This window comes from Stenella coeruleoalba (genome assembly GCF_951394435.1).
Source record: "Stenella coeruleoalba genome assembly, chromosome: 4".
NCBI lineage: Eukaryota > Metazoa > Chordata > Mammalia > Artiodactyla > Delphinidae > Stenella > Stenella coeruleoalba.
In genome coordinates, this window is record NC_137149.1 from 68,363,322 (window position 1) to 68,388,569 (window position 25,248).

General features: G+C 36.5%; 1 protein-coding gene across 1 annotated transcript in view; it reads right to left on the reverse strand.

Annotated features, from left to right (window-relative positions):
* Window positions 1-13,491, reverse strand: part of LOC307185490 (mitotic spindle assembly checkpoint protein MAD2A-like) — a gene marked incomplete at both ends in the record, with an annotated part of 33,874 nt that extends 20,383 nt beyond the window's left edge. The window contains one exon of the mRNA XM_079919809.1: window positions 13,281-13,491. Coding sequence (XP_079775935.1) covers window positions 13,281-13,491 — 211 coding nt within the window. The remainder of the gene's footprint in view (window positions 1-13,280) is intronic.
* Between the last annotated feature and the right edge of the window lie 11,757 nt (window positions 13,492-25,248).

Consider the following 25,248-nt stretch of genomic DNA (forward strand, 5'->3'; position numbering starts at 1 on the left):
GATACAATAGAACAGTAGACTTTTAATTGATACTACAACCAAAAAAAAAAAAAACCCAAAACATGCATTTTTTTCGCATTTTTTTCAAGCACACATGGAACATTCTCTAGGACTGACCACATACTAGGGCACAAAACAAGCCACAACAAATTTAAGAGTACAGAAATTATTTCAGGTATCTTTTATGACCACAACAGCATGAAAGCAGAAATCAACCACAGAAAAAGAAATGAGAAAAAAACGATTATGTGGAGACTAAACAACATGCTACTGTTGTTTAGCAATGGGTCAGCAGTGAAATTAAAGAGGAAATTAAATAATACCTTGAGAAAAATGACAATGAAAACACAACCATATAAAATATATGGGACACAGCAAAAGCAGTTCTTAGAGGGAAGTTCATGGTGATACAGGCATGGCTCATGGTGATACAGGCCTTCCTCAAAAAACAAGAAAAATCTCAAAGAAACACCCCAACCTACCAACTAAAAGAATCAGAAAAAGAAGAACAACAAAACCTATAGTCAGCATAAGGAAGGAAATAATAAAGATCTTAGAGGAGATAAATTTTAAAAGATTAAAAAGCAGTAGAAAAACAATAAAACCAATAGCTAGTTCTTGAAAGGGTAAACAAAATTAACAAACCTCTGGCTGGGTTCACCAAGGAGAGGAACCAAATAAAATAAGACATGCAAAAGAAGAAATAATAACCAATATCTCAGAAATTTAAAAAAAGTAGAGAATATTATGAACAAATATATGACAACAAATTGGACAACCTAGAAGGGACAAGTTTCTAGAAACATACAGCCCACCAAAACTGAATTAAGAACATATAGATAATTTCAGCAGACTGATCACTAGAAGCAAATTAGACTCAGAAATAAAAAAAACAACAACAACAAACTCCTTACAAACAAAATTCCAGGGCCAGATGGCTTCACAGGTGAATTCTACCAAACACACAAAGAAGAACTTATACTGATCCTTTTCAAACTCTTCCAAAAGACTGAAGAAGAAGAACACTCTTAAAGACATTCTATGAAACCACCATCACCCTGATACCAAAACCAGACAAAGACACTACCAAAAAGGAAAATTACAGGCCAAAAGCTTTGATGTATATAAATGCAAAAATTCCCAAGAAAATACTAGGAAACCAAATCCAACAACACATAAAAAAGATCATATATCATGACCAAGTGGGATTCATCCCAAGTTAACAAGGATGGTTCAACATATGCAAATCAATCAATGTAATAAACCACATTAACAAAAGAAGAGTCAGAAACCACATGATCATCTCAATAGATCCAGAAAAAAAACATTTGATAAAATTCAACATCCATTCATGATAAAAACTCTTACCAAAGTGGGTATAGACGGAACATATCTCAACATAATGAAAGCTACTTATGACAAACCCAAAGTCAATATAATACTCAATACTGAAAGCCTTCCTGCTAAAATCTGGAAATAAGACAAGGATGCCCACTCTCACCACTTCTATTCAACACAGTATTGGAAGTCCTAACCACAGCAATCAGACAAGAAAAAGAAATAAAAGGTATCCAAATTGGATGGAAAGTGGTAAAATTTTCATTACATGCAGATGACACGGTATTATATATATAATACCCTAAGATTCCACACAAAAACTACTAGAACAGACAAACTCAGAAAGGTAGCAGGAAACAAGATTAACATACAGAAATCAGTTGCATTTCTTTACACTAACAATGAAATATAAAAAAGGGAATGTAAAAAAAAAATCCCTTTTAAAATTGCACCCCCAAAAATAAAATACTTAGAAATAAACCTAACCAAGGAGGTGAAAGACTTACATGAGAACTATAAGATATCAATAAAGAAAATTAAAGAGGATTCAAAGAAATGGAAAGATATCCCATGCTCTCAGATTGGAAGAATTAATATTGTTAAAAAGGCCATACTACCCAGAGCAATCTACAGATTTAATGTGATCCCTATCAAATTACCTATGACATTTCACACAGAAAAAATAATCCAAAAATGTATATGGAACCATAAAAGACCCAGAATTGCCAAAGCAATCCTGAGGAAAAAGAACAAAGCAGGAGGCATAACCCTTCCAGACTTCAGACAATACTACAAAGCTACAGTAATCAAAACAGTGTGGTATTGGCACAAAAAATAGACAAATGGATCAATGGAACAGAATAGAGAGCCTGGAAATAAAGCCACACACCTATGGTCAGTTAATCTTTGACAAAGGAGGCAAGAATGCACAATGGAGAAAAGACAGTCTTTTCAGGGAGTAGTACTGGGAAAGTTTGACAGCTGCATGTAAATCGATGAAGTTAGAACATATACTCACACCATACACAAAAATAAACTCAAAATGGCTTAAAGACTTAAATATAAGACATGACACCATAAAACTCAGAAGAGAACATAGGCAAAACATTCTCTGACATAAATTGTACCAATGTTTTCTTAGGTCAGTCTCCCAAGAAAATAAAAATAAAAGCAAAAATAAACAAATGGGATGTAATCAAACTTACAAGCTTTTGTACAGCAAAGGAAACCACAAACCAAACAAAAAGTCAACCTACAGACTGAGATATTTTATTTGCAAATGATGAGACTTGATAAGGGCTTAATTTCCAAAATACTCAAACTGCTCATACAACCAACAACAAAAAAATAAACAACCCAATCGGAAAATGGACAGAAGACCTAAATAGACATTTCTCCAAAGAAGACATACAGATGACAAACAGGCAGATGAAAAGATGCTCAACATTCCTAATTATTAGAGAAATGCAAATGAAAACTACAATGAGATACCACCTCCCACTGGTCAGAATAGCCATCATTAAAAAGTCTACAAACAACAAATGCTGGAGAGGGTGTGGAGAAAAGGGAACCCTCCTACGCTGTTGGTGGGAATGTAAGTTGGTGCAGCCACTATGGAAAACAGTATGGAGGTTCCTCAAAAACTAAGAATAGACTTGCCATCTGATGCACCAATCCCTTTCCTGGGTATATATCTGGACAGAACTATAATTCAAAAGGATACATCCACCCCTATGTTCATAGCAGCACTATTTATAATAGCCAAGACATGGAAATAACCTAAATATCCATCAACAGATGAATGGATAAAGGAGATGTGGTACATGTATACAGTGGAATACTACTCAGCCATAAAAAAGAATGAAATCATGCCATTTGCAGCAACATGGATGGTCAGAGATTATCATACTAAGTGAAGTAAGTCAGAAAATGAAAGACAAATACCATATGATATCACTTATACATGGAATCAAAAATATGACACAGATGAACTTATCTATGAAACAGAAACAAACCCACAGACATAAAGAAGAGACATGTGGTTGCCAAGGGCAAGGAGGTGGGGGACGGAGGGATTGGGAGTTTGGGTTTAGCAGATGCACACTATTATATATTGAATGGATGAACAAGGTCCTACTGTACAGCACAGAAAACTATATTTAATCTCCTGTGATAAACCACAATGGAAAAGAATATAAAAAAGACACACATATATATATATATATATATATATAACTGAATCATTTTGCTGTACAGCAGAAATTAACACATTGTATATCAGTGATACTTCAATTAAAAAAATTAGTACTGCAAACTTATAGAAAAGGTAACTGAGGTAGAGAGGAGCAAATTAAGTTGTCCAAGACCAAAGAGCTAGTAAGTGGTAAATTCTATATTCAACACCAGTCACTCTGAGCCCTAAGCCATTATTCTTTTCAGTTAATAATTTCACAGTTGAAAACTACTGTTAAGCCAAAATCTGTCTGTATTTTGTGTTCAGTGTACCAAACAACCGATAAATAAAACCCTTTATTCCTGGTTGTGGAGCCTAGTTATTTTCCTCAAAAACTGGCAGGGCACCTAATTGATATTCTATTGGCTGTATCATTTTCAGGTAGGCAGTGGTTATTTATTTTACCCTCCTAGGTATGTATGACTTGGGATATGAGGTAAAAGATAAGGGTTATAGTAAACTGAGCTGGGTGTCAAAGTGGTTCAGAAATGATATTAAAACAGCCCCTTGAAGAGTCAAGGAAAATGGGAATGACTACATTGGAGGGCAAAACAGAAAGTAAAGGCAGAGAGTAAAGCCAGAACATCAAACCAAATGCTCTGGATTTAAAGGCAGAAACTAAATGCCAGCTTTTAGGATGGAAACAGACACAAAACTTAAGTAAACAACTATGAGCTACCACTACACTCTTACTGGAATGGCCAAAATACAGAACACTGACAATTACAAATTCTGACACTGATGTGGAACAACAGGAACTCTCACTCTTTGCTTATGGGAATGCAAAATGGTACAGAAACTTTCAAAGTTTGGTGATTTCTTACAAAATTAAACATGTTCTGATTCAGTAATCATGCTCCTTGGTATTTACCCAGAAGAGATGAAAACTTATATCTATACAAAAACCCGCATACAGATGTTTATAGCAGTCTTATTCATAATTGCCACAACTTGAAAGCAATCAAGTTGTATTTCAGTAGGTGAATGGATAAATTGTTTTGAATCCAGATAATGGAATCTTATTCAGGGCTAAAAAGAAATGCGCTCTCAAGCCCTTAAAATACATGAAGGAAACTTAAATGCATATTACTAAATGAAAGATCAACTGAAGAGGTTACCTACTTTATGATTCCAACTCTATGACATTCTGGAAAAGACAAACCTTGGAGACAGTAAAAAGATCAGTTGTTGCCAGGAATTAGGGGTGAGGGAAAGATAAATAAGCAGAGCACAGAGCATTTTTAGACCAGTAAAAATACTCTGTATGGTACCATAATGTTGGATACATGTCATTATACATTTATCCAAACCGATAGAATGCACAAAACCAAGAGTGAGTCATAATGTAAACTATGAGCTTTGCAGGGTAATGATGTGTCAATGTAAGGCCATATATTGAAACATATACCACTCTGGTGGGTGATATTGATAATGGGGGAGGCTATCCATTTATGGAGGTAGGGGGTATATCAGGAAATCACAGTACCTTCCACTTAATTTTGCTGTGAACCTAGTGATGATTTTAAAAAGCCTATTTGAAAAAAAATAAACAAAAACAACTATTACGTGAATTTGGATAGGTGATTTTCTGTGGTGTCTGTGTAGCTACAGGGACATTTTCTGGGATACTCCAGGATTTGCCTTTAAGTGGGATGAGAGCTAGTAAGGGCTCCAAACCAACTTGTTCAATTCTCTGCTATGAAGTCCCTTATAAGTTATCTAGAGCAACATTCTTAATGTGGGAGTAAGGAAACAGGCTCAGAGAGGTTAAGTAACTTATAGCAAGTGACATAGCTATTGTATGTCAGTCTTCATCTATAAAACGTCAATGTCTTATTTGAGAAGTGTCAATGTCAGCAATGACTGCTTTTTTGATAGAAAATTAGTTGTGTATTATAAATGTATGCTAAATAAGCAAATTCACCCTACAGAGCTTGGTGAAGGAATTTCACTAAGAAAATTAAGTGATAATCAAAGGCCACTGTAATAATGTGTTATAAGTCCAAAATCAAGATGTGTTATCTATAAATTCGGTATTCTTTCAATTTTTGTGTATTTGCTTGCCATAATAGAATAATATTTCTTCAATAAAAGAGATCTGAGGTCAAATGTATTTCTAAAATGAAATGTTTTATATAGCATTCCTGGAGATTCACAATATACACCAGTGCAGTAAAGGAAATATTTGGTTGTTGCAAAATAATATTACATATCTACAGTTAGCTCTCAATCACTTAGCTAATGAAAAGAAATTTTTTGTAAAACTTTGTCACTAAATACTTTGTTATATAAACAATTTCCCAACTCCAGAGCAGTTAAGAAGCAGAAGATCATGAGTTATTAACCATGCTCAGGCTCTGGGACCAAACTTTGGGAGCAAATCCTGGCCCTGGCACTCACTAGTCATGTGACTCTGGAAAAATTTCTTAGTCCTTCTAGGCTTTAGTATCTATTAAATAGAAATAATAATTTGATATACCTCATAGACTTTTCAGAATTAAATCAGCTAATATTTATAAAAGACTTTGAATAGTGCCTGGCACAGAGCTATCACACAATGCATGTTAGCTGCTGGAGTTATCACTCACTAGCAAGCAGGGAAAACATCTAGAAAATGGGAGGGCTTCCTTTGCAACCTGGATCTTTATTCACCTCCTTTTTTTAATATATTTTCCACAATATATTCTTTTTTCCTATTCCTTTCTTTCACCTTGTCTATCGTGAGAAGCAGTGTGTGGACAAAGATAAGTTTAGGACATGTGATATTAGAATCAGAGATTGAGGGAAGAAGAAAACAAAGAATGAGAAGAAAGAAAAGTACACATGAGTGCTCAGACGAAAAAAGAAAGACATGGATTTGAATGAATAATTTCATGGAGTTACAGCCTTACAGGTTCAGAATTCCTAGTTCTGAAATATACAACATCTACTGTACAAGATGGGCTACTTGTAGGATTCATAAAACGGTAATGAAATAGATTTTTTTTAAATATATTGAACTGATTTTCACTTGCTTATGAGTGATACTTGAATTGTCAGTTTCAGCATCCTAACATAGTCAGTACCAAGCAACATTACAGTTCCTACCTCACTTGTTTAGTTCATTGCTATGAAATAAATTTGACCTTCATAAAATACCATTTGCTATAAAAATGATTCTTGTTTCGCATAAGTAAAACTGTATTATGGGAGGTACTTATTTATTGTTTCTTCTTAATTGATTTTCTATTATTTTGCAAAAACTGCATTCCAGAATGTTGAAAGATATGGTCCTACTCTGATTATAGAAGTTCAACTATTTTTTCTAGTGAAAATCAGTACCAGTAAGGGGATGTGACAAAAATATATTCAAGCAATATTATGACATAATAACGTGATTAACTGAAAGTATTGATTCACTTGAAGGCAAAACATATTAGGAACAACTGAAAAGTAGATCTCAGGAGATAATTAACAATGGGCTTCATGGAAGAATTATCACCTTTGGAAAAATCATTATTCGAGTAAACAGTACTACAGAAAATTTTTCACAGTATGGAAACAAATGTGATATACAGTCTAAAAATTAGGTTGAGAAGCAATGTTAAATAAGTCAAAGATGGTAATGAAGACAGTATTCACAGACACAGAAAATGACTCGGACACCAGGTAATGGAAATAACAATTATACTTAATAGCAGACAGCAGTGTAGGTGTTAGCTGCTACTTGAACAGAGAAGAGATGCATTATTCAAAACTATTTTTCTTAATTGTAAAACATATGAGAAAAAAGAGAAGACGCAATTTATTCTAGAAACGCTGTCGTAAAAAATCTAATATTCAGATCAAAAGACAATTCAAGCATGGTTTACTGGCAAACCTATAAACAACTATATATGTTTGACATTTTCTTTCAAATGTCTGCATTTTAAAGACACCAGTTACTGTGATGATGTTTTTAATATAAATGCAACATACATTAGTGGACATTATATATTAGAAAAAACTTACTTGGAAAGTAACTAAAATATGATAACTGTAAAATAATACAGTGTATTTCAAAGACTTAGTATGGAAAATGTAAAACATCTTATTTGTAGTACTTTTCTTTTTTTAATGAGCCAAGCTTTGTTTGGGGGCTTTTGTTTGTTTTAATTTTTATTATTTATTTATTTTTGGCTGCATTGGGCCTTAGTTGTGGCACGCGGGATCTTCACTGTTGCATACGGGATCTTTCCTTTCAGCACGTGGGCTCTTCCTTGCAGCACACAGGCTTCTCTCTAGTTGTGGCATGTGGGCTTCTCTAGTTGTGGCATGTGGGTTTTTCTCTCTCTAGTTGTGGCACATGGGCTCCAGAGTGCGTGGGCTCTGTAGTTGTGGCATGCAGGCTCTCTAGTTGAGACACGTGGGCCCAGTAGTTGTGGCATGTGGGCTTAGTTGCTCCATGGCAGGTGGGATCTTAGTTCCCCGACCAGGGATCAAACCTGCATCCCCTGCATTGGAAGGCTGATTCTTTACCACTGGACCACCAGGAAAGTCCCTGTGGTATTTTGTTGATTACAAGTTGAATTGAAAAACATCTTTAACATATTGGGTTAAATAAAATATATTACAAAATTTAATATTACCTGTTCCTTTTTATTTTTGTGTGGTTAACAAAAAAAAATGTGAAATTAAAGAGCTAGGTCTAATTATCTTTTAATTGGTCAGAGCTGATAGAGATGGTAGTTTGAAAACCATCATACAGTTTCTTGGGAGATGATTTCACGTACTCTTAAAAAGAATTAAAAGTTGATTTCTTTTCATGACACGGAATTCAGGCCTTGACCATGACAATCAAGAAACTAACAAAGGCATCCAGATGATACTTTAGAGATCCTTACATTAATTACATTTTTACAGTCTATGCCTATATTGTTTATGTATATTATAGTAACTTTGAACTGAATCAATTAGATACCACTTTCCAGCTGAGACCTTTAAACTCTCTAAGCCTATGTATTTATCAGTTAATCACAAAAAAAAAAGACTTTTGGTCTTTTATGATTGCTGGTTGAAGGTTTTAAGAATTTAAGTAATAATCAATTTGTATTACATTCAGTTCATGTTAAGAATTATTATTAGATATTATTACTATTATTGTTATTAGTAGAAACTTTAGTTTTTTCTGAGCTTATGAATACCTGGAATAGCTGGCAGACTCTATTCATGCCCTTCCTTTTTTTTTTTTTCCCTACCTATGTTATAAAGGGCACAGCAGGGAAATCACCAGCTAGAGCATGAAGCTAGAGCTATTTTGCATTCATCTTCCTTTCAGGAGGAAATATTGAAATGCCAGTTGCTGTGCTGCCCGATACACTGTGAAATCATTTACTGCCCAATGGGATTAAGAGACCTGGTGATGTGTTGCTTTTTCTGAATATAATTTCCCTGAGACAGCTGCTGCAACGTAGCCATCTGATTGGGTATCATGGCTGAGACATATTTTAGAAGCCTATCTTCCTTTTTCCCTATTTCTCAACATGGGCAATTTATATCCATAAACCAATGACTTAAAGTGTTTTGCTCAGAGCAACTAGTCAAGAGAGCAATGCATTTAGAGTCAGGAGACCTAGTTTCTATTCCAGACTCAGCCACTAACAAAATTGATGACTTTGAGTTATTTAATTTCTCCTGCCCTTAATTTCTTCCTGTATACAACAAAGAGTCTGAACTGAATTTTTTAAATACCTCTTTCAAATACAGTTGCCTAAACTTTTCTTGTCACGTTTGAAATGAAAATACTCTGTTATTTTATGATTTTTCTGCTATCTCCCTGATGTTGCCTATTTTGCGTCATTGGCATTTATTGATCCATTCAACAAGTATTTGAGGGCCTGCTTTTGATAGTGTTCTAAGTGTTAGGAAAACAATAGTAAACAAAAATATATCCTTGTGAACTCTGTAGTCTGGTGAGAGAAAAAAACATTAATCCAATATTTATACCTACATCTCCACACAAACACATATGATATAATTGTAACAAGTGCCACGGAGGCATAAAATTCAGAGATATGAGAGTAAAAAAGAAGTATGTAGCTTTGGGGGGAAGAGAGGATATGTGTGTGTATAAACAAATATTATTTATTTTCCTTTTAGAACATTATATATTCTCATTAATGTACTATTTATTCATTCATTAAAATTTTGAGTCTAATTCTTGTTATATCTGAAGTGTTACATACTTCAATTTACAGTAATAAATAAAACCTTTATGGTGCTTACAGTGTAGTTAAAAAGACATAGCAAATAATCAACAGAGTTTTGCTTCCACTTAAGATGTGGAAAGCAAGGGAATGTGACTTCTATCCTAACAACCAAAAAAGGCATACCATTTACAAAAGCGTAACTTTCCTGGAAAGTACAGAATACTTGTCTGTAGACCACCAAGGGACTTAATTTCAAGTGACAAACCTCTCCCAGGAGAAAAGGGACAAATGAACTGTTTCATTTTTCTCAAAGCAGAGAAGATATAGGTGCTTCAATAGAAGGATGAGACATTGGCTGAAATGATGAATCACTGTGACCAAGCTGGGCTATCCTATCAGTTTAGCATAACTGGGAGCCACAGACATGTGGAGAGCTCTTCCCACAGGCTTCCTCCAGATACTTAGATTAGGCAGGGCTGAAGACAAGAGTGAATTCCCTCAGTGGCACAGGCATGCATGAGATGATTTTCAGCCACAATGCCTGCCCTGGAACTTCTTCCCATAGGAAGCAAGTCTTTAGCCACTGAAGCGGAGGTGACAGCGAAAAACACCCTCTCAACCCTATGGTCTTTTGGGGAGTGGTAGAAGCGAAATCTGTCTAAGGATAGGAAATTCTCTTCACTGATGCCATAAAGCAAGCAAATATATACAACTTCTAGAGGAAGGATAAAAGTCCTTTGTGCCTAGGAAAGGTCCATGAAAAACCCCTGGACCCAGCACTGATATAAACAGAAGTTTGCTACTATTTAGGGAGGAACAGGGAATTTTCCTTTTCTCCTTCTCTTCTTTCTAAAACTTATCACAGATAGAAATCAATTTCTAGTCATAGAGAGTGCTGCCAGAAACCCTGAGAAGGTGCTAGGCTTCCCACAGCCTAGACACATAAACCCTTACTAAGACTGAGGTTGCACCAGGAGAAATGCAGTGTGCTGCTGCAGGACAGAGCATGGAAAGAGAAACTACCTCTGTGCACAGCTGTGCAGAGGCAACTGAAAGCAGAAAGTGGAAAAGGAACACAGAGAAGCCTTCCAGCCACCTCAGGGCTAATGCTAAGTACAAGGTAACAATAACGTGTTGCTGGAAGAATCTGAACAAACAGAATGTGAACAGAAGGGATGGGGCCACTTCTAACCTTGGGTGATAAAAAATGACCCTGAATAGTTTTCCATTCTCCTCCTTGTACTGTCTTGAGATTAATATGTACAGTGACTCTGAAAGACACATGGTAAAGATAGCATAGGCATCTTCCCTCACGACAGAAGCAGCTTGGTGTTTTGTCATGTCTCGGAAGAGAAGAACTAACAGATTGGGGACACCAAATGAACTTTATATGAGCTTAAAATAAAATCCTGTTATGATTGTGCCACTACACATTTTTGTCTGTTATCTAGCAACAGTGCTTTCTTAATTATAAAAATGGTACTTTGAAGTAAAACAATTTCACAGTATAAACATAAACTATATGGCATTGGTCTAGCAATCAGATACAGTATCTGAGAAATTGATACCAGAGCTCAGAAACATGTCAACTCCTTGGACAGTGGCAGTACATCATTTAAGGCTGTTGCCCTTGATATAGTAGACTGACCACACGCCTACTAAGTTGTAGTTCTAGGAAATGTGAAAATTAAAATGGTAGTATGCACTGGTTTTTATTTTATGCTTCCGGAATATATTTTATGAAAGAGATAAGTTCAAGAAATAATTATATGGTTTACAAAATGAAATGAAAGCAAACAAAAGGGTCCTAACATTTGGAGACTCTCAAAAGTTAGGAAAATTCTGGCTGCTTCTGGACTTATAACAGTCAGATTTGAGCAACAGATTATCAGGAAAACAAAATCACACAGCCTTGTGCAAAGCTTAGATTAACAGTTTTTCTAAATAGATAAGCCTATTATTTCAGATAATCTCGAGGTGTTCAAAGGTGTTCAGCATTTAAGAGAGAGAGAGGAAAGAATTTACGATTAGAATTAGGAAATTATTTTGGATGTGGTTAGGTAAGTTGCTGGTACATAAATGGATAGGAAGCAGATAGATCTGAAGCTCAATGTCTTTGAGGAATTCTCTTGTCATTAGATCAAAGCCAATTTTTAAAATGCATTGCTTATTTTAATCTTAAATCAACCCTCCACCTCTAAACTTGAACCAGTAAGAAATGGACTCTAAAAACTGGGCAGCCCCCAAAGAAGGATACACCCTAGCAGCCACTTCATACATGTCTATGGATAATAATGGAAAAGGAACAGGAACAGTCCCACAGGGTGGCATTAGAAAGCCTTGGAGAATAGTGTACTGGTGAGTTACTCACAAAACAGAATTAAGATCCTGTTATGCCAGGGTTGAGAGATTTTCCACATTGGGCCCAGCAGTAATTTATTATTTCTATGATCCAGACTGCTGTGTATTTCTAAATATTTCCTTTTTTTTCTTTTTTTTTGTAATGGAAGTTTTCACTGCAATTATCCTGTTTTCACTACACCATTGTATTCTGGGTGTGTGTTGAGGAGGGTGGGTGCAGATAAGTTCTCTTTATCATGCATATATTATTCCGTCATAAAGCACAACCTTCAGTTGTAAAGAAAATGACTGTAAATCACCCAGAAACCCTGAATTTCCATTTGGATAATGTATGCTAGGGTTGCATCACTTGAGAAGGTGGTGTGGGAGGGAAGTTAAAACAGATATTCCATGACCAGAAAACCGAACTATAACAAACACTGACTAGTTGCTATGGTTGCATTGTATTTTTTAATGTAGTGTTTTTTCTTTTTTTTAACATTTATTGAAGTATAATTGCTTTACAATGGTGTGTTAGTTTCTGCTGTATAACAAAGTGAATCAGCTATACATATACACATATCCCCATATCTCCTCCCTCTTGCATCTCCCTCCCACCCTCCCTATCCCACCCCTCTAGGTGGTCACAAAGCACCGAGCTGATCTCCCTGTGCTATGCGTCCGCTTCCCACTAGCTATCTGTTTTACATTTCGTAGTGTATACATGTCCATGCCACTCTCTTACTTTGTCCCAGCTTTCCTGGGACTTTGTCCCCTTTTCCTCAAGTCTTTCTCTACACCTGCATCTTTATTCCTGTCCTGCCCCTAGGTTCTTCAGAACCATTTTTTTTTCTTTAGATTCCACATATATGTGTCAGCATACGGTATTTGTTTTTCTCTTTCTGACTTCACTCTGTATGACAGACTCTAGCTCCATCCACCTCACTACAAATAACTCAATTTCATTTCTTTTTTTGGCTGAGTAATATTCCATTGTATATATGTGCCACATCTTCTTTATCCATTCATCCGATGATGGACGCTTAGGTTGCTTCCATGTCCTGGCTGTTGTAAATAGAGCTGCAATGAACAGCTTTTTTGGGGGGGGGGCAGGATATAAGATGTATTTCTCACTATAGATCATACTCAAAAAGGCTTGAAAGCCACGGATCTAGACAATTCTCAGTAAGATACCAGGATACTTGCTCTTCTGATTCCCATTTGACAGATAGGGAAAACTAGGCTTTCAAGGAGTGGGTGAGATGGGGCTCCTGGGTCCCCTGGGTGGGGAGCCCTTGCTCTGAGCCCCTCCGAGGGGTCTGTAGGACTGGCTGTAAAGGCGGGACCCCCGGCTTGCAGCTCTGGTCCCTGGTCCTCCTGCTCAGCAAAGCAGGGCTGGCCAGCGTCCCACATCTCAGCCGTCTAGGGACCAGAGGGCGTGGATGTCTGGAGCTTGGAGGAGGTGCTGGGTTCAAATTCCAGCTCTACTGCCTCCTGCCTGGGAGACGATGGCCCTCAGGGAAAGAGGAAAGTGCCTTGAAGGAGACGGCCCTCCTGCCCATCCACAGCCCCCATGGAAAGGCAGGGCATGGGCCAAGGCCATGCTCTCCCCAACCCGGACACAGGTCTCCCGCCTATCCAGTGGAGGGCGGATGCCCAGGACTTGGCCTCAACGACCCGTACCCCTCTGTGCAGGCCCTGGTTCCGACCAGCCATCCAGACACCTGACCCTAGGGCCGCCGCTCACCTGGCCAATCCTGGTGCTGAGCAGGTGGGGACCACAGGAGCGCGTGATGGGCAGCAAGAGGCAGGGCCACCACCTCTCAGGCCTCAGCTTTCTCCCCCGGCCATCCTGTTATTTCTTCCTTTGGCTACGACCAGACTCCAGCCCTTTCTCCGCCCCAACACCTCTGCCTCCTGGTCCAGCCCCGTCCTGGGACTCCTGAATCACAACCTCCATGCTGGCCTCCCCATGTCCGCCACTGTCCTGGTCATTGTGGTACACGACTCTTTTTGAATATGGTTTTCTCAGGTTACGTGCCCAGTAGTGGGATTGCTGGGTTGTATGGTAGTTAGTTTTGATTTGCATTTCTCTAATGATTAGTGATGTTGAGCATCCTTTCATGTGTTTGTTGGCAATCTGAATATCTTCTTTGGAGAAATGTCTGTTTAGGTCTTCTGCCCATTTTTGCACTGGGTTTTTTGGTTTTTTTGATATTGAGCTGCATGAGCTGCTTATAAATTTTGGAGATTAATCCTTTGTCAGTTGCTTCATTTGCAAATATTTTCTCCTATGCTGAGGTTGTCTTTTCATCTTGTTTATGTTTCCTTTGCTGTGCAAAAGCTTTTAAGTTTCATTAGGTCCCATTTTTAAATTTTTATTTCCATTTCTCTAGAAGGTGGGTCACAAAGGATCTTGCTGTGATTTATGTCATAGAGTGTTCTGCCTATGTTTTCCTGCAAGAGTTTGATAGTTTCTGGCCTTACATTTAGGTCTTTAATCCATTTTGAGTATATTTTTGTGTATGGTGCTAAGAAGTGTCCTAATTTTATTCTTTTACGTGTAGCTGTCCAGTCTTCCCAGCACCACTTATTGAAGAGGCTGTCTCTTCTCCATTGTATATTCTTGCCTCCTTTATCAAAGATAAGGTGACCATATGTGCGTGGGTTTATCTCTGGGCTTTCTATATTGTTCCATTGATTTTTTAAATGTAAAGTCTGCTTGCTTTGTTCCTATTAAGAGACTTTGCATTGATATTCACAAATGGAATTAATGTGTATTTTTCTGTCTTGTGCAACCTTTATTAGGATTAGGCATCAAATATACCTGTTTAAGAAACAGAATCTGGATGATTCTAGTCTTCTAGGCTACAGAAAGAAGTCAGGTAACCAGGAATCATCTATTCTTTGAGGTTTAATAAATTCCCCTGAAAAACATCCAGCCTAGTGCTTTTTAATGTGTTTCTTTGTGATAACTTTCTATAATTCTCCTGTGGAAATGTTTTATTATCTCTGTATCTCTACTAGTGTCCACTTAATAAATAGTAATTAAATTACTTAGAAAGTATTTATTATAATCTAAGTTTACATAGTATTTATAAGCTTTTATGAAAATTTATGAGTTTTTCAAAATTTTCCTTATCTCTCATTTTCTCATTTATTTCTCCCTCTCATTTCCCTCTTATTTTGCATATTTGTATTTTCTATCTCTTCTTAATTGTCAACGTTTGATTTTTTTATTTTGTCAAAGAACTAATTTTTGATTTATTCAATAGTTCTACTACTTTTCTCTTTTAGTTAATTTCTACTTTCGTTTGTATGTATCCCACCTTTTTTGTTTGTTCTCTATGTTTCCACTGGAATGTGTATGTGTTCCAACAGCTTTGTTATGAAATTCTGTTCATTTATAAAATATTTAAGACTATGGGTATCACTTGGAGATATTGTGTATTTGGTTCTAAAACACCACAATGAAGCGAATATTGCAATAAAGCAGGTCAAATGAATTTTTTGGTTTCCCAGTGCAAATAAATGTATATACTATACTATAGTCTGTTAAGTGTGTAATAAATAGCATTATATCTAAAAAACAATGTACAAACCTTTAAAAAATACTTTAGGCTAAAAAATGTTAACCATCCTGTGAGCCTTCAGTAGGTCATAATCTTTTTGCTGGTGGAGGATACTGCGTCAGTGTTGATGGCTACTGACTGGTCAGGGTGGAAATTGCTGAAGCCTGGGGAGGCTGTGGCAGTGTCTTAAAATAAGACAACAATGAAATCTGCCACATCAGTTTACTCCCTTTCACGTACGATTTCCCTGTGGCATGCAATGCTGTTTGAGAGCATCTTACTCACAGGACTTCTTTCAAAATCAGAGTCAATCCTCTCAAACCATGCTGCTTTATCAACTATTTTTATGTAATATTCTGAACACTCTGTTATCATTTCACCAGTCTTCACAGCAACTTCACCAGGAGCAGATTCCATCTCAAGAAATCACTTTCTTTGCTCATCCAGAAGAAGAAATTCACCTCCTCATCCATTAAAGTTTTCTCATGAGGCTGCAACAATTCATCACATCTTCAGGCTCCACTTCTAATTCTAGTTCTCCTGATATTCCCACCAGATACTTCCTCTGCTAAAGTTTTAAACCCTTCAAAGTCACCCATGAGGGTAGGAATAAACCTCTTCCAAACCCCTGTTAATGTTGACATTTTGACCACTTCCCATGAATTGTGAATATTTTTAATGGCATCTAAACTGTTAAATCCTTTACAGAAGGTTTTGAATTGACTTTGCCCAGATCCATCAGATGAATCACTATCTATGGAAGCTATAGCTTTAAAAAATGTGTCTCTTAAGTAATAAAACTTGACTCCTTGATCCATGGGCTGCAGAATAAATGTTGTGTTAGCAGGCATGAAAACAACATTAATCTCACTGTACATCTCCATCAGAGCTCTTGAGTGATCAGGTGCATTGTTAATGAGCAGTAATATTTTGAAAGAAATCTTTTCCTGAGAAGTAGATCTCAACAGCAGGCTTAAAGTATTCAACAAGCCATGTTGTAAGCAGATATGCTGTCATCTAGGGCTTTGCTCTTCCATTTACAGTGCACAGGCAGAGTAGATTGAGCATAATTCTTAAGGTCCTGAGGATTTTCCAAATGGTAAATGAACACTGGATTCAACTTAAAGTCATCAGTTGCCTTAGCCCCTAACAAGAGATTCAGCCTGTCCTTTGAAGCTTTGAAGCCAAGCATTGACTTCTCCTCTCTATGAAAGTCCTAGATGGCACCTTCTTTTAATATAAGGCTGTTTTGCCTACGTTGAAAATCTACTGTTTAGTGGGGCCATCTCCATTAGTTATCTGAGCTAGATCTTCTGGATAACTTGCTGCAGCTTCTACATCAGCACTTGCTGTTTCACCTTGCACTTTTATGTTATGGATATGATCTCTTTCCTTAAACCTCATGAACCAGCCTCTGCTAGCTTCAAAGTTTCCTTCTGCAGCTTCCTTACCTCTCTCAGCCTTCACAGAATTGAAGAGAGTTAGGGCTTTGACTTAAGGGAATATTGTACTTTGTTTGATCTTCTATCCAGACCACTAAACTTTCTCCGTATCAGCAACAGAGCTGTTTCCCTTTCTTATCTGTACGTCCATTGGCGGATCACTAAATTTCCCTTAAGAACTTTTCCTTTGCATTCACAACTCGACTTTTTGGCACAAGAGGCCTCACTTTCAGCCTCTCTTGGCTTTAGACATACCTTCCTCACTAAGTTTAATCATTTTTAGCTTTTGATTTAAAGTGAGAGACATGTGACTCTTTCATTTGAACACTTAGAGGACTTTGTAGGGTTATTAATTAGCCTAAGTCAATATTGTTGTATTTTAGGGAATAGAGAGGCCTTAGGAAAAGGAGAGAGACAGGACACTGGCCAGCTGGTGAAGCAGTCACACATTTACTAAGTTCCCTGTTTTATATGGGTGCAGTTTGTGGCACCCCAAAACAATTACAATAGTAACATCAAAGATCAACAAATATAATACTATGAAAAGTTTGAAATACTGTGAGAATTACTAAAATGTGACATAGAGACATGAAGTGAGCAAATGCTGCTGGAAAACAGCACCGACAGACTTGCTTGAGGCACAGTTACCACAAACCTTCAATTTGTAAAAAATGAAATATCTGTGAAGTGCAATAAAATGAAGCACAATAAAACAAGGTATGTCTGTACATACTAGAATTTTCCTGTGCTTCTAATATTTGGATTATTAGCACACTTTTTACATGATTTCTTTGACTACTTACTATTAGAAAGAATATCCTATTTTCCTTGTCTCTTTCAGTTCACCCAAATTTTCCATTGTATTTTTATCAAATATGTAATATTTACATGCTATTCTGAAATGTTGTCCCTACTTTTATAAGTATTCAGTTAATACATTCAATGCTGAAACTCAGCTGCACTGCCAGAATTTAATAGGATAAATCTTGTCCTTAATTCTTTAGAAAACATTTTTAGACATAGTATTCCATGAGTCTTGTGTATTTACTTACTTGTTTACTACAGCTCAACTATATATGTATTAGATTCTTTTAATTTTTTAAATTTTAGTAAAATATACAAAACATAAAATTTGCTATTTTAACTATTTTTACGTGTACATTTCAGTGGCCTTAAATACATTCACATTGTTTTTAAAAACTCACTACACTCCAACTCCAGACTTTTTTCATCTTCCTAAACTAAATTCCATACCCATTAAACAATAACTCCCCCAGCCCTGGAATCTACCATTCTAATTTCCGTCTCTATGAATCTGAGTTCTCTAGGTAACTCATGTAAGTGGAATCATACAGAATTTGTTCTTTTGTGACTGGCTTAGTTTTCACAATGTCTAAAAAGATCATATGTGTCTTGCATAAAACAGAATTTCCTTCGTTTTTGGTAGATAATATTCTACCAAATATTATGGTAGATAATGGTAGATAGATATGGTAGATGGTAGATAATATTCCACAATGTGTATACGCTTCATCTTAGTTATTAATTTGTCAATGTGCACTTGGATTGCTTCCTTATTTAGGCTATTGTGAATAATGCTGTTGTGAACACGTGTATACAAATATGTTAGAGTCCCTATTTTTAGTTACTTTGGTTATATACCCAGAAGGGGAATAGCTGTATTATGCAGTAATTCTATGTTTTTTTTTGAAGAACCACCATACTGATTTCCAGAACAGTTGCTCCATTTTACATTCCCACCAGCAATGTAGGAGGGTTCCAATTCCTCCATGGCACCACCAACGCTTGTTATTTTCTGTTTGTTTCTTTGTTTTCATAATAGCCTTCTTAATGGTTGTGAGATGGTGTGTCATTCTGGTTTCAGTTTGCATTTCCCTAATAATTAGACATGTTGAACATCTTTCATGTGCTTATTAATCATTTACATAACTTTGAGGAATGTCTATTGAAGAGCTTTGTCAATTTTGTAAATGGGTTCTTAGGGATTTTGTTTTGATGTTGTATAGTTTTAGGAGTCCCTTTTATATTCTGGATATTAATTCCTTTTCAGATACATGGTTTGCAAAATTTTCTCCCAATTCATGGGTTATTCACTCTTTTGATAGCACCCTCTGATGCACAAAAGTTTTTAATTTTGATGAAGTCAAATTTATCTATTTTTTTATTATTGTTATCTATGCTTTTGGTGTCATATCCAAGAAATTACTGCCAAACCCAACATCAGGAAGCTTCCCCCTTATGTTTTCTCCTAATAGTTTTATAGTTTAGCTTTTACATTTAGGTTTTGATCCATTTTGAATTATTTTTTGTATGTAGTTTAAGGTAAAAATCCACCTTCATTCTTTTGCAGGTGGATATCCAGTTTTCTCAACACAATTTGTTTAAAAGAGTGTCCTTTCCCTGTTGAATAGTATGGGCACCCTTGCCAAAAATCATTTGGTCATATATGCAAAGGTTTATTTCTAGGTTCTTCATTCTACTCCATTGGTCCATATGTCTGCATTTATGCCATATTACACTGTTTTAATTATTGTAGTTTAGTTAAATTTTGAAATCAGGAAGCATGAGACTTCCTAATTTATTTTTCTTTTTCAAAATTATTATGCTATTTGGAGTCCACTGAGATTCCATGTAAATTTTAAGATGAAGTTTTCTACATCTGCAAAAACATCATTAGGATTTTGATAGGGATTTCATTAAATCTCTAAATTGCTTTGGGTAGTACTGACATAATATTAAGTCTTCCAAGCCATGAACCTGTGATATCTTTCCATTTATTCATTTCTTCTTTAATTTCTTTCACCAAAATTTTGTTTGTTACAGTATACAAAGGCTTTCACCTCCTTGGTTAATTTTATTCTGAAATATTTTATTTTTTTATGCTCTTATAAATAAAATTCTTTTATTTTCCTTTTGTGATTGTCCTTCGACAGTGTATAAAACTGCAAATGATTCTTGCAACTTTGCTGAATTAATTTATTAGACCTAGCAGGGTGTTTTTGTGTGTATGGAATCTTTAGGGTTTTCTAAATATAAAATGTCTGTGAACAGAGATAATTTTACTTCTTTGTTTCCAATTTGGATGCATATATATATATATATATATATATATATATATATATATTTTTTTTTTTTAACTTCACTGCTCTGGTTAGGACTTCCAGTTATATGTTTACTACAAGTGGTCATAGCAAGCATCCTTGTCTTTCTCCTGATCTTTGAGGAAAAGCTCTCAAGTTTTCACCATAAAGTATGATATTAATTTGGGTTTTTCACACATGACTTTTATTATGTTGAGGTAGTTTTCTTCTTTTCCTAGTTTGCTGAACATTTTTATCCCAAAAAGGTGCTGAATCTCGGCAAATGCTTTTCCCACATAAGTCGAGCTGATTTTATGGGGTTTTTTTCTTTGTTCTGTTAATGTGGTATATTACATGACTGATTTTCATATGTTGAACCATTCTTGCATTCCAGGAATAAATATTACTTGATTATGTTAAATTCTCTTTGCTGGTATTTTGTCGAGAATTTGTATTTCAACATTCATCAGCGGTATTGGCCTATAATTTTCCTTTCTTGTAATATCTTTGTCTGGCTTTGGTATCAGAGTAATGCTGGCCTCATAAAATGGCTTTCGAAGTGTTACATCTTCTTCAATTTTTTGGAAGACTTTGAAAAGGACTGGTGTTAAGTCTTAAAGTACATGGTAGCATTCACCAGTGAAGGCAACAAGTACTGGGCATTTCTTTGTTAGGAAATTTCTGATGACTGATTCAATCTTCTTATTTGTTACAGGTCTATTCAAATTTTCAATTTCTATATGGTTCAGTCTTAGTAGATCATTTCTTGGAATTTGTCTTTTTCATCTACGTTATACCATCCGTTGGCATACAACTATTCATAGCACTCTCTTATAGTCCTTTTTATTTCTACAAAATCAGTAGTAGTTTCCCCTCTTTCATTTCAGAATTTTGTTATTTCCATCTTCTTATAGTTTGTCAATTTTGTTGATCTTTTTGTATAATCAAATCTTGGTTTCATTGATTTTCTTTGCTGTTTTTCTATCCTTTTTTTATTGATCTGTTTTATATTTTATTATTTCTTTCCCTTTGCTAAGTTTTAGTTTTTTCTTTTCGTAGTTATTTTAGATATAAATTTATGTTGTTGATCTGATATTTTTTTAATGGAAGCATTTATAGCTATAAGTATCCCTCCCTGTTTTCATTGCATCCCATAAGGTTTTGTATGTTTTATTTTTCTTTTCATTTATCTCAGGATATTTTCTTAATTTCTCTTGTTATTTCTTCTTTGATCCATTGGTTGTTTAAATCTACGTATTTTTAATTTCCACATATTTGTGCAATTTCCAGTTTTCCACACATTTCAGTTTATTTCTAGTTGCATTCCACTGATATCAGAAAAGATACTTTGATTTCAATCTTTTATAAGTTATTAAGATTTATTAAGTGACACAATATTTGGTCTATCCTGGACACTGTGTATTGTTCTGTTGTTGCATGGAATGTTCTATAAATGTCTGTTATGTCCAATTATTCCATAATGTTGTTCAAGTCTTCTATTTCCTTACTGATCTTTTGTCCAGTTGTTCTATCTACTATTAAAACTAGGGTACTGAAGTCTACTGCTATTACTGTAGAACTGTACACTTCTCCCTTCAATTCTCACAATGTTTTCTTCACATATTTAGGAGTTCTGATATTTGCTGCATATATATTTTAAATTTTTATACCTCCTTGAAGGACTGACCCTGTTATATAACTGATCCTTTTATATACAAGGTCCCTTTATCTCTCTTAAAACAATTTTTTATTTAAAGTTTTTTTTTTTTCTGAAAATAATATAGTCACCCCTAATCTCATTTGGTTACTATTTGCATGAAATATCTTTCTCCATCCTTTCACCTTCAACCTATGCATGGCTTAGAAATAAAGTGAGTCTCTTCATTTCACAGAGGGCGATCAAGATGTAAGAGGACATGGAGCTCACCTCCTTCCACAAATACACAAAATACATCTACATGTGGAACAAATCTCACGGAAAACAAATTGGAAACTGGCAGAATAATTCCTATAAACCCAAAGCTGTAGGAAAGATCTCCATGTAGCTGGGTAAGATGGGGAAAAAGAGGCATTTGATCGGCATCTGAACCCCTGGGAGAAATCTGAAAGGCAGAGAAGGTCCACATGAGTGGACCTTCACCTGGCGAGCAGGCAGGTTGAGCAACATTCTGACATCCTGGTCCTAGGGTCCTGCATGGAACAGACCAGCCCACTTACCTGCAGGGATAACTGCTAGGACAGACAGAAGGGCTGGAGAAGCCTAGACGCTACTTGTGAGAAGTGTGCACACGCTGACTTGACAACAATCAGGGCAGAGAGAGCCTTGCAATGGTGACTGCCTCCTCACCACACTTCTCAATCCAAATGGAGCTAACACCATGGCCCTGCTCACTACACAACATAGCCTGGTGCAAAGTCTGGGCCAACCAAGCACTGAGAAAATACTCAGTCTAGCTGTGCAGGGACAGACTGTGGGGACCTGGAGTGTGATCCTGGTGTAGTCATGGTGGACACTGTCAGAGTGTGCATGGGGTAGGGGTGGGGGGCACCACAGGAGTGCAAGGCGGTGAAGTGCTGAATATTGTGCAGACAGACCCTAGGAGAGGACTCTGGGAGAGGACTCGATCTAGCTCATAGAGAAAGCCCAGGAGGCATGGGATGTGATCTAGGCAGGGCAACAGCAGCCATTGTCAGTACACTCAGGAGTACACAGCGACTCCTCTCCCAGTGAGTGTACCCCAGATCCGCCACTACACATTCCACATTAGCACTAGATCTGGGGCAGACAGGTCCTGGGAGAAGACTGCCAGAGGAACAGCCCAAATTTCTGGTGGCAGTGCAGCTACTTCAATTCCTGTAGCCACAATGCTTCTACCCCCAGGCCCAGCCTCCTCCACAATGCAGCCTTGCACTAGATCTGGGACTAACAAAACAGAAAGAGATGTGACCTTGGGCTTCTTCTGGGTGGAACCACAGATGCCTACAGAGGCAGCGCATAGGTCGTCTGTGACTGCACAGGCCTCACTTGCTTCTGCAATCACCTCCTTGGGGCCAGGGTATGCACTCAAGGGCAAGGGAGCTTGACTGAACCTGACCCTCAGGGGTTCTATTCCAACAACTGGGGAGCAGACTGAACCCCTGACAGGGCAGCAGCAGTCATGGAGCAGAGAGGAAGCCTAAACTCACACCTGACACAAGATTCAGATATACCAACAACAACAACCACACGTCCTATCAAGGAGATAATGGCCAGAACACCCTGAGGAAAGACCTGGCTTGTATCCTACAAAAACCAGCCCTCATGCCAAAACCACTGGACACACACAGTCTACGCAGGGATGCTCCCACATAAAATATCCCTTCAAGACCACAATAGATAACTGTTTCTCCTAAATATATAATAACAGAAAAGGGTAAGTAAAATGAAAAAGCAGAGGAAGTATTCCCAATTAAAAGAACAGAAGAAATCCCCTGAAAGAAGAAATAATGAAACAGAGCTCATCAGTCTACTAGACCCTGAGTTAGGAAAGGTGGTAGTAAACATGTTAAGTAAATTAAGAAAACTCATCAATAAAACCACAGATCACTGTAACAAGGACTTTGAAACTATAAAGATGAACCAATCAAAAATAGACAATTCAATTGCCAAGATAAAAACCAACCTAGAAGCAATGAGTAGCCCACTAAATGACACAGAAGAATAAATAAGTGATCTGGAAGATAGAATAGTGGAAATTACTCAATCATAACAGCAGACAGAGAGAGAAATTAAAAAAATAATAAAGTAACATATGAGATCTATGCAATAATACAAAACATGCCAACCTATGCACAATAGGGGTTCCAGAAGGAGAAGAGAAAGAGAAGGGGATCAAAAATGTATTTGAAGAAATTATGGTTGAAAACTTCCCAAACCTAAAGAAGAAAACAGATATCCAGGTACAGAAAGCACAAATCAAACAAGATGAACCCAAGACATACCTCCAAGGAATATCATAATCAAAATGGCAAAAATTAAAGGCAACAAAAGAAACAGTCAGCTACAAGGAAACCTTGATAAGGCTATCAGCTGATTTATGTACAGAAACTTAAGGCCAGAAGGGAGTGGTATGATGTATTCAAAGTCCTGAAAGGGAAAAACTTGCAACCTAGGATACTCTACCCATCAAGATTATCATTTAGAATAGGAAAGATAAACCATTTCTCAGGGAAGCAAAAACTAAAAGAATTCAGCAATACTAAACCCGCCCCCAAAACAAGATTGAAGAGTCTTCTCTAAGTAGAAAAGACATAAAAATCTATGAGAAAGGGAAAATCGTAATAGGAAAGGCAAATATGTAAAAGAATTGAAGATCACATAAATAAGACCGTATAAAGATTTCTTAAAAATCAAAAAATTATAAAAATGATTATAACCACAATAAACAGTAAGAGGGTAACCATGAAGACGTAAAACAGGACATCAAGATCACAAAATGCAGAGGAGGGGAGTATAAAAATGTAGATGTTTTAGAATGTGTTGAACTTGAATGAATACCAGTTTAAAGCAAGTAGATATAGTTATGGGTTAACATACTTGAAAACCAGGGTAATGACAAGTCAAAAACCTAAAACAGATTCACAAAAACCAAAAAGAAACTCAAGCATACTACAAAAGAAAATCATCAAATTACAGGAGGAAAAACAAAAAGAAGAAGTGAACAAAGAAGAACTAGAATGACAACTGCAAAACAAGGAATAAAATAGCAATAAATATATACCTATACTGACTTACTTTAAATGTCAACGGACTAAATGTCTGATCAAAAGACATAGAGCAGTAGACTGGATTAAAAAAAAGAAAAAGATTAAAAAAAGAGAAAACAAGACCTTTCAATATGCCACTTACAACAGACACTAGTCAGGGTGAAAGTCACTAGTGTCAGACAGGAGACACTAGTCAGGGTGAAACACACACACAAACCAAAAGTGAGGAGATGGAAAAAGATATTTCACGCAAACAAAAATGAAAGCATGGGTAGCAATACTCACATTAGACAAAATTGACTTTAAAAC